The sequence below is a fragment of the Sturnira hondurensis genome, unplaced genomic scaffold (assembly GCF_014824575.4).
Source record: "Sturnira hondurensis isolate 20B ecotype Veracruz unplaced genomic scaffold, ASM1482457v3 Scaffold0012488, whole genome shotgun sequence".
NCBI classification, from domain to species: domain Eukaryota; kingdom Metazoa; phylum Chordata; class Mammalia; order Chiroptera; family Phyllostomidae; genus Sturnira; species Sturnira hondurensis.
Genome location: NW_028085119.1, coordinates 2,568,138 through 2,587,413, shown reverse-complemented (window position 1 = coordinate 2,587,413; position 19,276 = coordinate 2,568,138). Strand labels below are relative to the sequence as shown.

The window sequence follows — 19,276 nt, the reverse complement described above, 5'->3', positions numbered from 1 at the left end:
GTTAGAGATACTGGGTGGGCCTCTAGGCAAGTGAGATTACCTTTCAGAAAAGTTTTTTGGTGTATTTAGTTATCCTTCCTTTTTCTAAAGCACTAAAAGTAACCATGTGCAAAGAAAGGGTCCATTAGCTTTCAAAAAGTACAAGGAGCCGCCTGGTTCCACTTGCTTCACGTGGCCTGTCTGTGCCATGGGGGGCGGTGACTGCTGAAGACCTGTGGCCCTCGAGCTCCTGCGTGCTGCCTGGTCTGGTGGGACGTGCTGTAAAATACGCACCGGATCGCAAAGACACGTAGTCCTGAAAAATAATACAATTGTACGACGTACTTACTAAATCAACTATGTTTAAATTAAGGATAAAATCGATCTTTAATCACTGTTTATATTGATGATATGTTAAAATAATTACATTTGGGGTATATTGGGTTAAGTCAAATGTATTATTAGAGTTCATGTCATCTGTGCCTTTTTACTTTTTAAATGTGGCTACTAGAAAAATTAAAGTTACACTTGTGGATCTCATATTTTGATCAGAGCTATTCTATAGCAATATGAAAGTATGAAATATGTTTCTTTAAATTGGAAGTATTTATATGTGTTTTAAAATAAGTTTTAAAAAACAGCTTTCTGAAATACTTATGAGGGGGACGTTAATTCACTGTAAATAGTCAACATAGCAGGCACCACTTACTAGGATGGTTTTCTTTTGCCATTCTCAGGAAAACATGTTGGGTGAAACTCATCTTGGTTATTAATAGCTATTCAGGGACAATATTGTTCCCTGAGAACATAGGTCAGCTTGTGTCAGTTATTACAGACCATGGTTTGTTAATGTTGGAGAGAACTACTATGCGCGCATTCCCTCTGTGGTTTTTCACGCAGGTGTTGCCCTACTGGCTGCCTCATGACCACACCCCCTGGCGGTGCTGGAAGCCCTCACTGAGAGCAGCCCAGGCGGGCGGTGCTCCACAGACACTCCGGGCCGCTGGCACCTCCACCTCAGGCTTTGACTCCCACCTCACTTTCATCGTCTGTATTTAGAATGCTCTGACACCTTCCAGGAGTGTTTTGCGGGTGAGATTCCTAGATGAAACACTTGAGATTCTTGGATGACAAGGCCTGTTGTGACAAGCTTTAGCTCTTCTCTCTCCCCACAGCCACGATTTTGCTCTGAGTCGGCGAGGCCTGTTGGGGCATCAGGTAGCTAAGGCTTGAGTCCCGAGAGAGAGTCCTCCTCTTGATGTGTTCCCAGGTTCCCCACCTGGAGTTACTGCTGACACAGAGTCTTCTACTATGTTGTTTTGCTTAGGAATTAAGCAAAAGAATTAAGGGAGACCCAGAGACCCATCTACTACTGAGCTCCCATAGGTGCCTTCATTACTTTTTTGACAAATGTAGACCTGTTCCCAAATGCCGCTGCTCCTCTCCCTGCAGCAACACAGGCCCTCGCCCGTTAGCCTCGCTGGGGCCGCGGTTGTGCCTGCGTCTCCTGTACCACAAACATCTTAGTTTTTACCCTTTTTGCACTCGGAGACCATAAGTTTCTGAGACCCTTAAAAATCTGATTTAAAAAAACTAGGAGGAATTGGGTAACATTTATTAATATGTGCTTAATATATTAGGGCTAAATTATTTTTTAAATCTTCAATTCCCTTTGGAGTATTTTTTTCCACAAAATGTAAAAAACATGAAAGTTGAACTAAAGAAAGTTTGGGGTCCAACGACTCGTCCACTGTTGAGTCCCGTTCGATGTCTTCTCCACTGTTCTTTTGACAGCTGTATCCTTTTCTCCAAATACCACTTTGTTCCTTTGCCCACAAAAGCCTAGCTCCTTCTGGTCTGCCAGTCTGTCCTTACAACTGGCCAGCAGTTCAGTGACTGGGATCAGGAATGGAGGGAAGGGACAAGTCACCTTGATATGTTTTCCAAGACTGGGGTGTGGCATTTCAGAGAGAGCCCAGCTTATGGGAGAGAGTTCAGCTGTGCCGGGGAAGGGCCAGAGGTTGTGAGTGGGCTTTACCTGTAGCTGCTTCTTCCTGACTCCCTGGCTAGGGCACTGCGTGGGTAAGTCTGCTTGTAGGTAGATGGATGCTTTCTGGGTTTAATTTCTAAGGGTTTTTTTGGTTTTTTTTATCTCTTTGCCCTCTCAGTGGAAGTGACACCTCACAGAAAATCCGTGGTGGATGGGGTGGGGGGGAGGGGAGGGGACAAATGGTACAGAGCTGTCTAAAATCTCAGCCATCACACTGTAACCTAACCAGAACATAGAAAGAACCTTAGAGATGCAAGCCCCTCGAGGTTTCAGTGAACATGATTTTGCTTAAGGGTAGATGAGCTGATAAAAACCACAGTACTGAACAAGTTTCGTGCTTAAAGTGTTCAAGTTCCACTGAGATGCCCGCCCCTGACCTGGCCGAGGCCGTTGCCTGGAGTGCTCTGCGAGGGTACAGCCCAGCCCAGCACCCATCAGCGTGTGGGGGCGAGTGGTGGCGTGCGGGCTCGCAGGCACCGCCTGTTGAAGTCTACATGCCTGGTTTTCTGACAAGGAAACGCGGATTGTGGATCAACCCCAACACCTTCTGATTCTTGTGTTACTTACCCTGCACTCTGAAACTACAGCTTTGTACTCACATTTAAAGAGATGTCTGGCTTCCCATTGACTCACCCGTGAGTCACCTGCTGTGGTCAAGTCACCTGGGCTGAGAGAAACTGAGAGGGCAGTTCGGTCTCAGGAGCAGAGTCTGCTATGTTAACCACAAGAGAAGGAGGAAGAGGAGGAGGGCTGATGGCTCTATATTTTACCATTTGTCCTTATCTGAAAAACAAAAGGAAGAAAAAACAAAGCATTGGTGTTGGTGACATTATTTACATCTACAGCCACAGGACAAATATGGACCCCACAGGATTTCTGTTATTCATGCAAGATTGTGTAAGGTTTAAATGAGTCAATATATAGAAAATTCCAAAGAAGCTTCATGTGGAAATGCTACTATCTAGTCAGTACTACATGAATTTTGCTACTGCGATCACAAGCTTAATACTTTAGAGGTCATGTACCACTTAGAGCCATTCATGAAGGCACCACATGAGACCAGAAAGACTCTGATATATACATAAGAAAAATCCATTCTGATTTTAAAAAGCTCACTGATTTTATGATGTTCATTTTAACGTAATTCTGTTTTATAAGCAATTACTATCTTCAGCTGGTTCTTACTAATATCAGATATTAATATTCAACAAAGCCCATTATACCTTAGACAAATGGAATGGAAACCCCTGGTCACGGTACTGTGAGCGAGATACTGCACTAGAGGATGACAGATTGGGCTCCCTAGTGGCCTCACTAGGTAGACGGGGCCGTGACGCATTTACTCCATTCCCAGACGCGTCCTCAGCCGTCTAGACTCAGAGCCCTGCAGAAACTGAGCAAAACACATGAAAAACTGATGTGGCAACCAGATTCGAGCAGCCCCTTGGCCTGCACAGGACATGTTCTCTGAGTATGCAGTTCTAGATGGGACACTGATAGATTATTGATGAGCATGGAAATGAGGACACTGGGAAATGTTCCTTGGTTCAGATATTTTTCCGGTCCACCAGTGAGTGTTTACCGGGTGGCTGTTGTGGGGCAGGCACTGGAGGAACAGACTGATTAAGATGGTCACCGTTTCAGGGCACTACCAGTCCAGTTGGGAAGGTGCTCACGTAGTTGGACACTTCTGGTACGTCCTGCAGTCGTTCAGGCAGTCAGCAGACGGTCATCGCATGCCCATGGCGTAGCGGTCACTGAGCACGCTGAACAGGACAGCCGAGGCTCCTCCTCTTTCGGGCAGCAGGAGGCAAGTAAGCAAATAAACGTGACCACTGCTGTGGAGGAAATATTTGTGGTCAAAGACAGATTGTGTGGGCAAAAAGACCTCTCTGCAAAGAACACAGAGCCTCAGAGCAGTGGGGATTATTTTGTTATTTTATACTGAAAATTGTCCAGGACACAAGGGACCTCAGGCACAGCATGAGAGCAGGGCCCGATGTCATCTTGCTGCATCTTGAGTTCTGCTTTGTCTGTGTGGGTTTCCTCCCAGGTGGGCTCTCTTCACAGGTGTCAACAGGGCTGGCCCCAGATCTGGCTTCTAATTTAACTAAAACAGGGAAAAAAGTACTTTTCTTCCCGACACTTTGAGCACCAAGGCGCCAGGTCTTTCTCTACTTGGCTCACACTGGCCACAGTCTCAGATGGGAATCAGTTACTATGCCCCGAGGAGAAAGAAAGGTTTGAGACCAAGTGGGTCGTGCTGCAACGCTAAAGCTGGGGCGGCGTCGCTAGACTGGAGTCAGGAGAGTGCCTGTGTCACATCAGAGCCGTTTAACCTCTCTGTGTATCTATCCCTTCACCTGTAAAATGGGGCTGGTAACTGTGCCCGTCCCAGGGAGACCTGGAGGAGAACTTTTCAGTGCATAGCAAGTTCAAACCTCAGAGGTGGACAGGGGCCTGTCTCCTTTACCCTGTGCTGGGGATTGGGAAGTGGGGGAGTGGTAGGAGAGGGGAGAGCTGGACCACGTGAGCCAGGTCAGCGTTTCTGTGGCTCCGGTGGCCCCGTGTGTGTCCCCGCGTCCTCTTGAAGACACGCCTGTCGAGGCATCTACAGCCTGGTCCTCTCCGCCTTGCTCTGGGGGTGCTTGCTTCTCACTGCCAGCATGTACCCCACCGCACCGCTGACCAACATTCTTCTGAGGAGCAGACGCTCTCTGGCTTTTTCAATACCCGTGCTCTGGTTATAGTCAAGTCTTGCTTGCCTAAGATTTGTGCTCATATTATTTTGGGGTGAGATTTCATGTTTCTGTTTGATCCATTTTGTCTTGATATTGTTACTCAACACATAGAGGACAGCCTTACTGCCTTTAGATTCAAATTTGGGTAGTGCCTCACTCTTGTCCCACCTGTTGTAACCTCTCCAGCCGAGAATGTATTGAGGGTGAGAACTTTAAAGGGGTTACATGATATGGACAAAAGCAGCAGTATGTGGTTATGTAGTATTAATATCCAGCTATGCATATTAAAGGATCTATTTGGTAACTGTTACATAACCTTTGAGAGCCAAATTCAAGTTAATGAATTTTAAAGCAGTGGGTTTATTTATTTTTTTAGGAATCATATTTGAAGCAGTAAATACAAATATGAAAATAACTTTTCCCTTTCTCATATTTATGAATAGGTTTATATATCTGTATTAAAAACACACAGCAACATATATGGTTGGATGTCTTTTTAAAAAAATCTCTGGATGCAAGTACTAGATCACAAAATAATTCTTTTTATAATAATAGTTTTAAATCTTTAGTTACGAAATCTATTGAAGAAGTAGCTTGTTTAAAATCCCTTAGACTTGTTTTTGTTTCCCTTTAGTTTATTCTGGAAATTGCAACATTTAGCACTTTGCAGTTTAATTTAAAAGGATTACCTATTTTCTTAAATGCTTAAGCAGGGAAGCAAGTTGCAGTTATTGATTTTTCTCTGCATGTGTTCCGTGAAAGCTGTATTCTCTCCTTCCCCGGGGACCATACCTCTGAACTGCATGCTTGCTGGTGACAGCTCGGACCTCTGATACATAACCAAAGACCTTGCCTAATATCCTTGCAACTGCTCGGGGAATTTTTATTAAGTAAAAACATCATTAAAGCAGACAGGATGATGAAGTTTAATGAGCATCTTTTGTGCATGAGATTGTTAGTTTTGCTCTGCCAGGATTCTTATTTCTCCCTTCTGGGGGTGGGGGGGGGCTGGTGAGGGCAAATAGCAAGTCTGGAATGTGTGACATATTTTAAAATCTGCCTCATATTTCACTTGTTCGTATAACTTCTTAGCTGTTGTAAGCCAGCTACAAATTTTTAAGCTGTTTATATGGATGCGATTGGCACATGTATGGCTATACTATTTTTCTATACTGAGTGTTGGTGATGGAGAACAGTGAGAGTTATAACGGGAAATGTGAATGTGAAAGACGCATATTGCGGTTAGTGGGTTACGTGGAACCATCTCCTGGAGGTTTGATCTTCAAAAACCATTGTCTTTTGAATTAATGAGCTGTCTCATAAGAATATGCTAAGTTAATATTTTTTCCTTTAAGACTCAACAATTTATGTGCTAAGGTTCTGTCACCAGCCTTTCATCCCTTCTAGATAGGATAAATAAAGTTATTACAAATGCTTATTTATAATCTCAGCTTCACACATGGCCCACAGATTTATTTGTGGAGATTTTAAATTTAGCAACCTACCATAAGATTACGGATTATAAACAAAATTATTTCATTTGGTGTCACTGGCCATATACTTAAATTTTAAAATCGGTTCTTTTCTTGGGCTCTAAAAGGACTTCCCATGGAAACCCCCAAAATAACAAAAGGGAGGCAGATGACATGGGCAAATGACTTCAGAACAGCATATTGTGCGTCTCGTACACCTGGCATTCTGAAAGACAATATTTACATAGCACACAATGTGCTTCCAGCAGTGCCATGAGTCTATAGAATACAAAAGAAGCGAAGTCTGCCTTCAAGGAAAGGGACAGCTTGTTAAGAAGACAAACTGAGAAATTTACAAAGATGGGAGGCAAGGTAACTTGGTGAATTAAGAGTTTGACCTTTGGGAGCGATTGCCCGGTTCCATCAGGGCCTAAACTTGTTAAGCCTCAGTTTCCTCATTCGAACAGTGAAGACAACAGAAGCCCACACAGCACTGGGTGGTTCTCACGGTGAATGCTGGACGAATGAATAGTAGCCAGTTTAACGTGCGCGGCCATAAAGGCCCTATACTGGTACTTTGAAATAACAAGCCAGGGGCAGGAACCACTTTCTGGATCATGAAGGGCTTAATGGTGAAATCCTGATAAATCCCAAAGTATTTTGTGGAGGGAGGTGAAGGGCCTGTGAAAAGCCTAAAAATATGAATGAGATCTGAATTACAGAAAGAACTCAGGCAGGCATTTCAAGCAATGGTAACACAGATCAGGAAAAAAAGAAAGAAAAATGCCCAAAAGGAGTGTGTGTGGGGGGGGTGGTGGCTAATCCCAGGTTTTGGGTTGATTTAGCACTTTTTGTATTTTTCATAGCACTTCAGTGAGCCAAAGCCAATCTGACTGTCAGATACACCTGAAAAGCAGACAAGTGCAGATATTCCCATTTGCCAGCTAAGATCATAGATATTCTGGAAAGAGGTGCAATAAGATTACTCAGCTAATACGTGGCAGAACTCACACTTGATCCCTCTTTCCTACACTCCATACTGCTTGTCTCCAGACCAGCCTTACTGAACTCAGGTGTCCCAGGAAATGGAGAGATGAGGGTGGGTAAGTCATGTGGAGGTAGCGTGTTCCGTGGCTGCTGTGTGCCATGCACTAGGCTGGGTACTTGGTGACATGAGCAGCAGATACTGTTTTCCATGTGTAAACCAAGAAGAGATTTTTCTGTCACTTGTATATAGACACACTAGAGGAGGGAATGGATCATCGTCAGGGAGACCGAGAAGGGACCATTATAATCCAGTGGCCATGTGATAGGGGCCATGTGATATGGAGCACAGGAGACAAAGAGAACAGGTAAGATCATAGGATGTTGAGAATAGGAATACACACCATAAAGGGACTAGTTAATCTATGGCGTTACGAACCTTTTGAGAAGCTAATGAAAATGTGTTTTCTTTCTGCTGCAAAGTAAAGCTTTGCTTAGAGTTTCAGATATTTCCCTGGTCCCAGGCCTAGTGTCACTCCCACTGATTCATGTGGTGCTTGAAAAAAGAGGCAGATGTCAAAACAACTTTAGTGACTTCAGTTTTGATCCTGAAGGTCTGGAGACACAGAGGGACAGACTGTGGAAGCCAGGGTAAAGAACTGTACCATTTCAGTTGGGTTTAAGGGCAGAGTGTCCAAGTGAGAACAGGCCAACAGGGGCCGAGGGTGGTGGAGGCATGGAGGGCTGCCACTCAGAGTACCATCGGAGCTGTGGAATCAGATGACTGTTCTGGAGAAGAGAACACAAAGATAAGTGCAGAAGCACAAAGACCAAAGAAGTGTCCAGAGAGAGAATGAGAACCAGGACAGTGCCTTGCAACCAAAGGAGGAGATTTTCAAGAAGGAATGGGGTAGTCTGCACTGGCCTGCAGTGCTGCAGCCGTGCAGGGGTTGAGAGTCTGCAAGAGACCCTTGGATCTCTAAAAATGCAGATGTGCACAGTAGGTAAAACCGACCTGTCTGTAATAGAAACGCATCACGCCATCCTGCTTAATATAATATTTGATGCAAAATGTGTTCTGATTCTGGTGGGCGGGGTTTTTTTGCTGTGCAATCTTCGGTGTCAACAGGCAGGTGTGCTCAGTTGTGGGCGCTCACAGTGGCCATGTGTGGCTGCTTTCACAAGGCACCCCTGAAGGGGTCAGTCTGGTGACCCCAGAAGTCCCCGGAATCGTCTTATGATGGCTCCTCTAATGCTGGCTTTTGGCAGGGAGTTTTCAGGTGACTGTTCAGGACAGAGCCCATCCCAAAGGGACGAATAGAGAACCCGTGTGTCCCGGTGGCCGTGGCACACTCACGACCCACAGCAAGAGCATCCCCACGCACCTTGCCTTCCATTTCTCTTTAGCAACAGAAGCCTGTTCATCAGCCTCCTGAGCATAATTGATTCCTTCCTGTCACTTTAGATTGTTCTTTGCTGGTTCTTCCCCTCCTTAATTGTCTCCCAATTATCGTCTATAAACCTCAGATTTCATGGGGGAGATTTTCTAAGACTCTGCCATAGGTTCTTCTTTTTCTGGGTTACTTTGCCCACTGATGGTGGCTGCTCCTCTGGTGACCTGGAGCCAGGCTCCCTTTGTCAGCCCTCCAGCTGGCACGGCTGGATTTCAATCTCCGATGGAAACCTCCCTATGAAGGGGGCTGGCGGCCGAGCAGCGTTCCTGGCTGTGGTCTGTGTTTGGAGGAGCATATGAGAAGTGGGAGGAACTGGCCATCTGAGCCTGAGTCACGGACCTTTGTGAGAGCTTGTGGAGGCAGGAGCCGTCCTGGGATACCTGTTATATGCCTAAGCAGACAAGACCTTCTCTGTGTCAGAGTTATCTCCTCCAAAGCCTTGTGAGGGAGCTGGAATTTTTTATCCTCGTTTTGCAAATGAGGACCGCAGACAGGGACAAGTTAATCACTTGCCCAAAGTCACACATTGGTCAGAGCCACCAAGCAGGGTGCGGGGACAAGACATGCGTGAAGACTGGGACTGTTCTCCGAGATCCTCACGGCAGGGTAGGGCAGGTGCCGCCTGAGCAGAGGACTGAGGGGCTGTGCTAGTGTGGGGAGTGCCTTGTGCTAGGGTCTCAAGGATGGCTGGGATCTTCCCCAGTGCATGAAGTAGAAGGAACAGGTCCCGCAGCTGTAGTCACCAAGGCCCTAAGGGGGAAGGCGCTTCATGAGGGGAGGGTGTGGCGTAGTCAGGAGGACAAAAATCCATCCCGAAGGCTGTGGGCTATATTAGTTCATCAGGCTTTTTTGTTTGCTATGTTTTATGAGGCTTTGACACATGGGGGTCTTGCAGGCTGGGGAGCCTGTCCTTCCCAGGGTTAGCTAACTGCTAGAGGCAGCAACCAACACGCCCGAAAGTACGCCCTTCACATGCTAACCCAACACTCCATAGCCTGTGCCCCCGACTGCCTCCTTTGTCTAAAGCACACATGCCAAGACAGCATCTTCCCTCTCTCAGGTACCAGTCAACTAGAGACCATCCTGTGGCCTAGGGACCGCTGAAATTATTCAAGCTGTCCAATCCTAAACTCTCTCAAACTTGCCTACTCTGCTTCACCCATTCCTTTCCATGAAACCACCATCAAGGCTCTGGGCCAAACTCTCTCCTTCCTGCTGCCTTCTGACTGACCCTGACACTTCCCCACGTGGCCCTGCATGGCCTAGTGAGCCCCTTCCTCTTAGGAACTGCACACAATCGGGCTTCTTTCAGTGTCATTGAGCTCTCTGTGTCATCACCCGGTGACCCTCCATGGAAACTAATCCTAGGTACATTCAGAGCATGAGTCCTGAGTGTTAGCTTCAGAGAATGGAGGGCCTGGGGACTGTCCAGTCCTACTACAGTAGAGAGGGGAGATTTGCCTGCCTGTTCCCATTTTTTTTGGTAGAAACAGAATCCATTGTTCCTTTGGGCACACTTTGTGTCCTTTCTGAAACTTAATCTGTAACTTTTCCTTCCTTCTTTTTATTGAGCTGCTACCCCAGAAAATTTCTTTTTTTCCTGCTGAAATTAAGCAGGATCTTCCCAATAGGTTGGCCTGTGTGTAGGCCCAGAGAGTTTTACTTACTATATGAGTTCCCTGTTGCTGCTGTAACCAGGAGCTGGTGTCTGAAAACAAAAGCAATGTATTTTCTTACAGTTCTGGAGGTCAGAAGTATGAAATCAAGGTACCCACATGGTTGCTTCCTCTGGACCTCTAGAGGAGAATGCATGTCCTTCTGGAAGCTTCCAGAAGTCACCTGAATCCCTTGGGTGATAGCCCCTCCCTCCATCTAAAAGTCAGCATTCACAGGCTTAGCTCTCTCCCAGTCTCTGACCCTCCTACCTTCCTCTGAGAAACTGTTGTGACTACTTTGGGACCACCCAAATAATCCAGGTTGATCCATCACCTCTGCAAAGCCCCTTTTGCAATATAATATATTCACGGGCTTCAGGGATTAGGACATTTAGGGGGCGTTATTCTGCCTCCCACACTTCCCAAGTGGAGGCCCAGGGCTCATCGCTGGTAGAGCCAGGAACGGAGTCCAAGGCTTTGGGCCCTGAGACGCTTAGTTCTCTGCCGCAGTGATGTCTCCATGTGGGAATGGCTGCTTAGTGAAGTACCGACTTGCATCTGCCCACAGAGCGGGAGGAGTGAAAGGATCACACAGGGAGGGAAGGGCAGTGTCATCCCTGCTCTGTGGTGACTCACCGAGGAAGTGGGGCACCGCATTTAGCTCTGCCTTCGTTGCTTTCTTCAAACAGGATTAAAACCTCTCTTCCAGAGATGGCGTGGGGATTTGGCATTCATAGAAAATACCGTGTTATTTTTTTTCAGAGGAAAAAGCCCTTAGGAAGTAAAGTAATCATGTAATTATCTCTATTTAATCACTCTGAGTATAACCCCACGTCAGTCCTGCTTTTCAGCAGGCATTCGCTGGCCACTTGCAATAGGCTTGTCATGGTGCCGGCTCATTTAACTACCGTGGCCACCCTGCAAGGAAACCACATTGTTTTTGTTTGTTTGGTTTGGTTTTGGTTTTGGTTTTGGTTTTTACATACAGAGGAACCTAGACATGGTGGGGATGAGGGATGCTAATCATTTGCCCAGAGTCAACAACTAGGAAATGGCAAAACTAGGATTTGAGCACCGGGGCTGCTGTCCATCTGGCCCTGTGGAATGACTTGCTGTATAGTCCCAGAGACTTCAGGCATGCAGTGGGGTCTTATACGTAAAAAGGCAGGAATGGAAACTGGGAACTTTCCAGTTCCTTTCTGAAAAGAGGAGCCTTGCTGAGTCCCAAGAGCTTCTGCACAGCTTCCGAAGTGACTTTGCTAGATGACCACCCTCAGGGCCCAGGTAGCCCCACCCCTTCCGGGAAGCCTTCCAAGCCTGCTAGTTCAGGGCAGGGTATGGAGCAGACCTGTATCCGGTCTTCTTTTCTCCTTCCTCCAACTTCATTTTTGCTGATACCCCTTTCCTGGTATGTCAGTACTGCTACACATCCAAGCGCAGGCGCATGGCACTGTATTTGTGTGGATTTTTGTAAGTTTGATGTTATCTGTAAAACGTGTATGTTTTTATCAGTTATGAGGAAAAGGACTTGGGAAATAGAGGAGAGATACACAAAGCTGTGAGAATGCCTGATAACTGAGGATCCTGGGACTATGTGAATGCACAGAGCAGAGGGAGCGCTTTGCTTTGGGCTCAGTGAGAGGAGCCCAGAGACCAGCGGCCTCCCTTCCAGCAAAGCACCGAGACACTGAGCCCCATAGCTTGCGGGAAGCAGCATCCTAGGAGGGGGGGCAGAGCCTGTAGACCGTAAGTGTGTTTCAGAGCGTGTGATCAGCAAGTCTGCTTTAGCCCAGGGTTTCCTCTGCTTGTTAGATGCATCTGCTAGAGATGCTGGAGGGGTGAGAAAAGGGGTACACAGGTTGACCTCTCCCCCCAGATAATGCAGGATTATTTTCCATCTCAGGACTTTTATTTACTCACTTCTACAGAATCCCTTTGGCCATGCAAGGTGATGGTCGTAGGTTCTGGGACTAGGACAGGGACATCACTAGGGACATCACTAGGGCTGAGGCAGCCATGGCAGGGAAGCTGGACTGACTGGACCTGCCTCTTGGCCTGAACCAGTGGTTCTCTATCTGAGAGCCAGGCCCCTGGTGTCCATGACCCTTGTGGCCCTTTTTAAAGAGGGAGAGGGGCAAACTTGGGCTTAAAGGTCTGTTTTCCTGGGTAGCAGGTTCTCTTGAAGAAGGAGGCGTTTTTCCTGTGGAACTGCTGTCGGATTGGGTAGGCCTGGGCTTCTCTCTCCTTTAGATTAGTGAAAAGTCTAAGCTTACAGAAGTTGAAAGCTAATTTGCAGGTTCAAATATTACCTGTTCAGGACATGTGGTATCTTGGACCCAAGAGATGGCTCCTTGCTTTCCCAGAAGAACATCACAGCACCTGCTGGGCCTATCTTTTCCAGCTTTCGATCTGTCTACCGCCCATTCAGACTCTGCATTCTAAGCCTCTTGGGAGTGGAGACCTATCTTCACAATCACTTGGTGGAACCTGTCCAGACTGCTTGCAAGGAGATGCTTTGAATCCTCTGGAGAAGACAGAATACAGGGTCATCTGTCAAAACCCTAGTGCCCCACTTTCCCCAAGGACTTGACCAGTGGACCAACTTGACCAGTGTGCCAGGTCCATCCCTCATGCCATCAACCACAGTGTCATCAAGAGACAGGCACTTGCCAAGTAGTGTCACACTGTGCACCTAGCAAAATGCAAGCCTCAGGAGAGGGCATCGCTTCCTTGAGTGGACCTCGGAACAAGGCAGAGCTTGTACAGGGAGGTCGGTCTTTGTGTCCCCCCTCGTTCAGCAGGCACAAGTCATTGCAACAGGCAGAGTCAGGCAGTGCCTTTCCTCTACAGAAACTGACACACCCACCAGGCTCTCCAGGGGCACGGTTTTATCAATAAAGGGAGTTGAGGTTGAGCTGTATTTATTTTAGGGTGGCTTTTAATTTAGTTTAATGAGAATTACTCATAAATTATTGATTAATTACTATCTACCGTCCTGTTCAGTCCTCTCAGCCACAGAGCGAGTTTGCTCGGCGATGAGTGCCTTCCGCCGTAATTGCAGGGCATTTTGTCAACATTTAATCAGCGGTACTTATGAACATGACATTGATGGGTGGTTGCCACGCCAACGCCATCAGTCAGACTTGAGCAGCCAGTACAGCTCGGACACCACTGCTCTCTGTCACATTATCCAGCCCCTGGACTTTCAAGCTGGACATGATGCTTACTTCTCACTAAATGGGCACTCTGTCCATTTAGTTCTGTCAAATGTTTGTCATTGTCGCTTAAACGCAGCCTTCAGAGCTTCAGTCCGGAACGTCGGGCTGAACGTTATCAGTTCTCACAGTCCTCTCTCTCTCATGTTTGGGTGTTTTCGCACCCAGCCCAGTGATTCAAATTCCAAGAGGACTCTGAAGTCCAATCCAGAATTGGACCTCCTGGAGTGTTCTGTGTGTGTGCACGCACGTGTGTGTGTGCACGCACGTGTTTGTGTGTAAGAGAATTCTTAATTCCTAAATGCAGTGTATGACCCAGAGGCAGCAGAATGATCTTTTGGTTTTCTCATCTTTTGACTTACTGGCTACCCCTGGAGATGAATCTGGTGTTTCAGACTCTACCAGTAGAAGCTTGCCTTGTGCTCATGAGGTAAATCTCACAGTTTCCTTCTCTCTCTTTTCAGTCTCTACGGCAGACACATGCAGGCAAATCCAGAACCACCGAAGAAAAATAATGACAAATCAAAAAAGATCAGCCGGAAGCCCCTGGCAGCCAAGAACAAATAAAGGGTTGGCATGGGCTGGACTTCGGGTCACTTTTCTCATCATTGCTTCTGTTCTCTCTTGCTCTGTCCAGCTAACCCTTGAACAATACAGGTGTGAACTGAGAGGGTCCACTTAAACATGGAATTCCTTCCATAAATACTAGAAATGTATTTTCTTTATGATTTTCTTAATAAGATTTTTTATCTTTTATTCTAAGAATTCAGTATATAATACATATACAAAATACATGTTAATAAACTGTTATGTTATTGATAAGACTTCTGGTCAAAGAAAACTATTACTGTAACATTTGGGGGAGTCAGAAGTTATGTGTGGGTTTCTGACTCTGGGAGTTGGCATTTCTGACCCCTGTGGTCTTCAAGGGTCATCTGTACCATGTGTGTGTGTGTGTTCCTTTCCACCCATCTTCCTTGTGCCTTCCTCCTTACCTTTTCATTTCTTTTGGTAAGTGGCAGATTTGTGTAAGTTTTTAAAACTATTTCCATTTGTTTTCTTAAAATTACCAAAGGCAGGAAACAGAGCTCTAATTCAACTGCAAGTTCCATAGCAGGTGCAAGCTTTGGTTCCTTGAATAGATGTTCACAGAGCAGCTTATTATCCAAAGAATAATTAAACCATGTAATCATTTAAATGTCACAGTTAACACTGTTCACTCTTCTGTTTATTAACATAACTCATTCTTTTGCTTTATTAAAAATTTTTCTTAACCACTGAGATATTATGCTAACTTACAAGTGATTTTAATAAAATCTTGAATACGTATCACATGTTGCTTCTTGAATAAAGAACGACCTGATCTTGGGCTGTATACACGGTTTTCCCCCAATTTTCTCATCCAGTTGTTCACTTCTGTTAGTTATAGATCATCAACTCTGCAACTTTCCATGAAAAAAAATGCAGAATTAGAGCTGGTTTCTTCTCCATCGATTTGTCGGGTTTGTTTTTTTTTTCTTTAAAGACTGTTGCTAATTTAGGAAGGAGCAGAAAAACAAATCTCTGGGAGATTCTGCCAAAGGATTTTGGAAAGCAGCATTTCTTAGCTGCGGAGACAGTGGCTTCTGCCCATGGCTGGTAGTCAAGAGCTGTAAAACTGAGAGAGAAAAAACTCAAGTATGTTTCTTGTCGCTGCAGAAAAATCAGCTCATATCAAGGCATTCTTCTAAGGGGACTCGGTGATGCCAAATGAGTTGTGTGAACGTGCACACTCCAGATCACACCCCGGGTAGAAACCACACTTGCAGTCACCCAGCACCAGTTGCTTAGCAGCTGCGATAGGCAGGTTTGTTTTTATCAACCCTAATATGTGTGTTAAATGAAAATACATCCAAGCAGAATTTTTGTGCTGAGAGGGCTGCCAACACCAGAACGCCTGGAAACAAAAGGTGTGTGGAGAGGTAACACACTTTTGGATGGTGGTGCGTCTACACCAGCATCATCTCCTTTCACAGGTGAACCCCCAAGGCCAGGACTGCTGGAACGTGTACAAAGCCAAAATCAAAACACAACGAAAAATCCTGAGTTTCTTAGGAAATGTATGAGTCAGAGCCACCAGTGAAGATCCGTGCCTCTTGTTTCTGGGTCACCCCCTGGTAGCGCACTGGCTGTGGGAATCGGAGTCCCCAGGTGCCACCACCTGTTGGCAGTGGCGTTGATAGAGCTTTTCCAGGTGCGGTCTTTGCCTCAGCCTGGTCTTTTTGACTGATATGTTAGCTCCTGAAATGGCGCGAGGAAGAATGATGCTTCTCCAGTTGTTGACCAGAAAGATGTCATCTAAAATTATACTAGCAACAAGCAAAATAAATTGTATGTGATACTTAGTTTATTGTGATATTTAGTAAAAACACTGTACACTCTTGTGAATAATTTTTTTAAAGATGAATACTCTACATAGAAATATGGCTAATATACATAAAATCCACAAAGAGGAAAAAGCTCTGAAATGTGAAAAAATTATCCAGACTCACTAGTAATCAAAAAAAATACAAGTCAAAGCAAAATCAAGAAATATGTAACAATGAAAGTATGCAAATACTTTAAGGTAATAAATATTAAGTGCTACAGGAATAACATGAGGTAAACATTCTTATACATTGCTATTGGGAATAAAAATTTCACTTCAGGTAAGTTGTAACAATTTGACAATAAATAGCAAAACTTTTTTAGCAAAATGATGAGATATTTCTATTTGAATGTATTAGTTTTGACAACTGGGAAGAATAAAAGAATGGAACAAAAGGGTGTCAATATTTCTTTTTTTAAAAGAGTATTCCTTTGTATTGATCCTGTCTCTGATTCAGTTTTCTAGTGTTACTCATTTTTTTACTTTCCATCGCCCAGCTCCTTTCCTCTGTCACCCATCAGCTTGTTCTCAGTATCCATAGGTCTGTTTGGTTATTCATTTATTTTGTTTTAGATTTGAGATGCAAGTGACATCATACAGTATTTCTCTTGCTCCCTTATTTCACTTAGCACGATACCCTCTAGTTCCATCCATGTTGCAAATGGCAAGATTTCACTCTTTATTGCTGTATAATATACCGCTCTGTGTGTGTGTGTGTGTGTGTGTGTGTGTGTCTGCTAGTCTGTTGATCTAGGCTATTGAAATTATGCTGCAGTTAACACAGGGGTGCATATATCTTTTTGAATTAGTGTTCTTATTTTCTTCAGATAAATACCCAGAAGCAGAATTGCTAGATAATATAGCAGCTATATTTTTAATTTTTTGCAGCTTCGCCATACTGCTTTCCCAGTGGCTGCACCAATTCACAGTCTCACCAACAGTGTAAAAGGTTCCCTTTTCTTCATATTCTTGCCAGCACTTTTTATTTGATTTATTAATGATAACCATTCTGACAGGTGTGAGGTGATAACTCACTGTGGTTTTAATTTGCATTCCCTGAAGATTAGTGACATTGAGCATCTTTTTCATAAGTCTATTCGCCATCTGTATGTCCTCTTCAGAGAAATGTCTGTTTAGGTCCTCTGCCCATTTTTTAATCAAATTTTTTTTTTCTGAGAAGGGTGTTAAGCAGTATGAGTTTCTTATATATTTTGGATATTAAACTTTTTATCAGATGTCTCATTTGCAAATATCTTCTGCCATTAAGTAGATTGTCTTTTTGTTGTTGTTAATAGTTTTCTTTGCTGTGCAATATTTTTAGTTTGATATAGTCCCATTTGTTAATTTTTTGTTTTGTTGCTCTTGCCCAAGGTGATATATCCAACAAGATATTACTAAGACCGTTGTCTAAGAGTTTACTGCCTATCTTTTCTTCTAGTAGTTTTATGGTTTTGAGCCTCACATTTAAATCTCTAATCCATTTTGAGTTTATTTTTGAATGCGGTGTAAGAAAGTGGTCCAGCTTCATTTTCTTGTGTTTCTGTCTAGTCTCGCCAATGCCACTTGTTGAAGAGACCGTCTTTACCCCGTTGTGTATCTGTGCCTCCTTTGTCACGGACTAACTGACTTTGTAAGTGATGACTTATTTCTGGGCTATTCATTCGGTTTCATTCATCTGTATACTTGTTTTAATGCTGGTACGATACTTTATTGATTACTCTGTCTTTGTTGTATAGTTTGGTACGTGGGAGCATGCTTCCTTCCATTTTCTTTCTCAAGATTCCTTTGGCTGGACTTCCGCCAAGATGGAGGCATAGGTGGAGACACTGTGCCTTCTCCCACAACCAAGTTTGAATAAAACAAAGGTTTGGAGAACAAAGACACAGCCACAAAACAGAAAATTGAATTATACAGAACTCCGACAACCACTAACTGTTCAACCAGGACAGTAAGAGGGGCGGAGCCAGCAGCAGAGCAGGGTCGGGTAGGAAAGATCCCCAGACCTAGGCGCACAAGCAGCCTGGACACAGTCAGGGTGTGGGGAAGACTGACTGTGGTCGCACATTCGCGCACAGTGAGACGGACCGCGCAGGCCCCAGGGGGCGAGGGCTGACAGCAGTGACACACTCGCATGCAGTGGGACAAAACATGTGGGCCTGATGACAGTGGAAGCTGCCGCACCTGTGGGGGCCGTGGCAGGAGACGGCAGATGGGACGCCATTGTTCCTCTTTGACCCCACCCCCACATACAGCATCACAACCCAGCGACTGAGTTGCCCTGCTCTGGTGAACACCTAGGGCTCCAATCCTGATACATAACAGGCACGGACAGCCCAAAAGATGGCACAAGAAGAACTCCAAGTCCCAGAGCCGTTAACTCTCAGTGACTGAGAAATTGCCAGCCTCTCAGAAGCACAATTCAAGACTCTGTTTATCAGGATGCTCACAGAACTGGTTGATTATAGTCACAAATTAGAGGAACAAATGAAGGCTAAACTGATTGAAATGAAGGGAGATGCACAGGATACCAATAGTGATGGAAAGGGAATGGACTCAAATCAATGGAATGGACCAGAAGGAAGAACAAAACATCCAACCAGAAAGGCATGAAGAAATGAGAATTCAAAAAAATGAGGAGAGGCTCAGGAACCTCCAGGACATCTTTAAACGTTCCAACATCCGGATTGTAGGGGTACCAGAAGGGGGGAAGAAACAGCCACGAGTGGAAAACTTATTTGAACAAATAATAAAGGAGAACTTCCCCAGTCTGGCAAAGGAAATAGACTTCCAGGAAATCCAGGAAGCTCAGAGAGTCCCAAAGAAGTTGGACCCAAGAAGGAACACACCAAGACACATCATAATTACATTAGCCAAACTAAAATGAAGGAGAGAATCCTAGAAGCAGCAAGAGATAAGGGGACAGTCACCTACAAAGGAGTACCCATCAGTGGATTTCTCAAAAGAGACCTTACAGCGAGAAGGGGCTGGAAAGAAGTATTCCAAGTCATGAAATCCAAAGACCTACAGCCAAGATTGCTTTATCCAGCAAAACTTTCATTTAGAATGGAAGGACAGATACAGTGCTTCTCAGATAAGGTCAAGTTCAAGGAGTTCATCATCACCAAGCCCTTATTATATGAAATGTTAAAAGGACTTATATAAGAAAAAGAAGACGAAAAATATGAACAGTGAACGGACAGCAAACTCACAGTTATTAACAACCACACCTAAAACAAAAGCAAACCTAGAGGACAGCTAGATCAGGAGTGGAACCATAGAACTGAAGAACACATGGAGGGTGAGCAACAGGGGAGTGGGA

General features: G+C 44.9%; 1 protein-coding gene across 2 annotated transcripts in view; it reads left to right on the top strand.

The window, feature by feature from the left end:
- Nucleotides 1-14,831, top strand: part of RSU1 (Ras suppressor protein 1) — a 177,600-nt gene extending 162,769 nt beyond the window's left edge. For both annotated transcript variants that reach the window (XM_037060771.1, XM_037060772.1), the window contains one exon: nucleotides 14,015-14,831. In XM_037060771.1, the coding sequence (XP_036916666.1) occupies nucleotides 14,015-14,117 (103 nt within the window). In that variant the 3' untranslated portion in view covers nucleotides 14,118-14,831. The remainder of the gene's footprint in view (nucleotides 1-14,014) is intronic.
- Nucleotides 14,832-19,276: the final 4,445 nt, after the last annotated feature.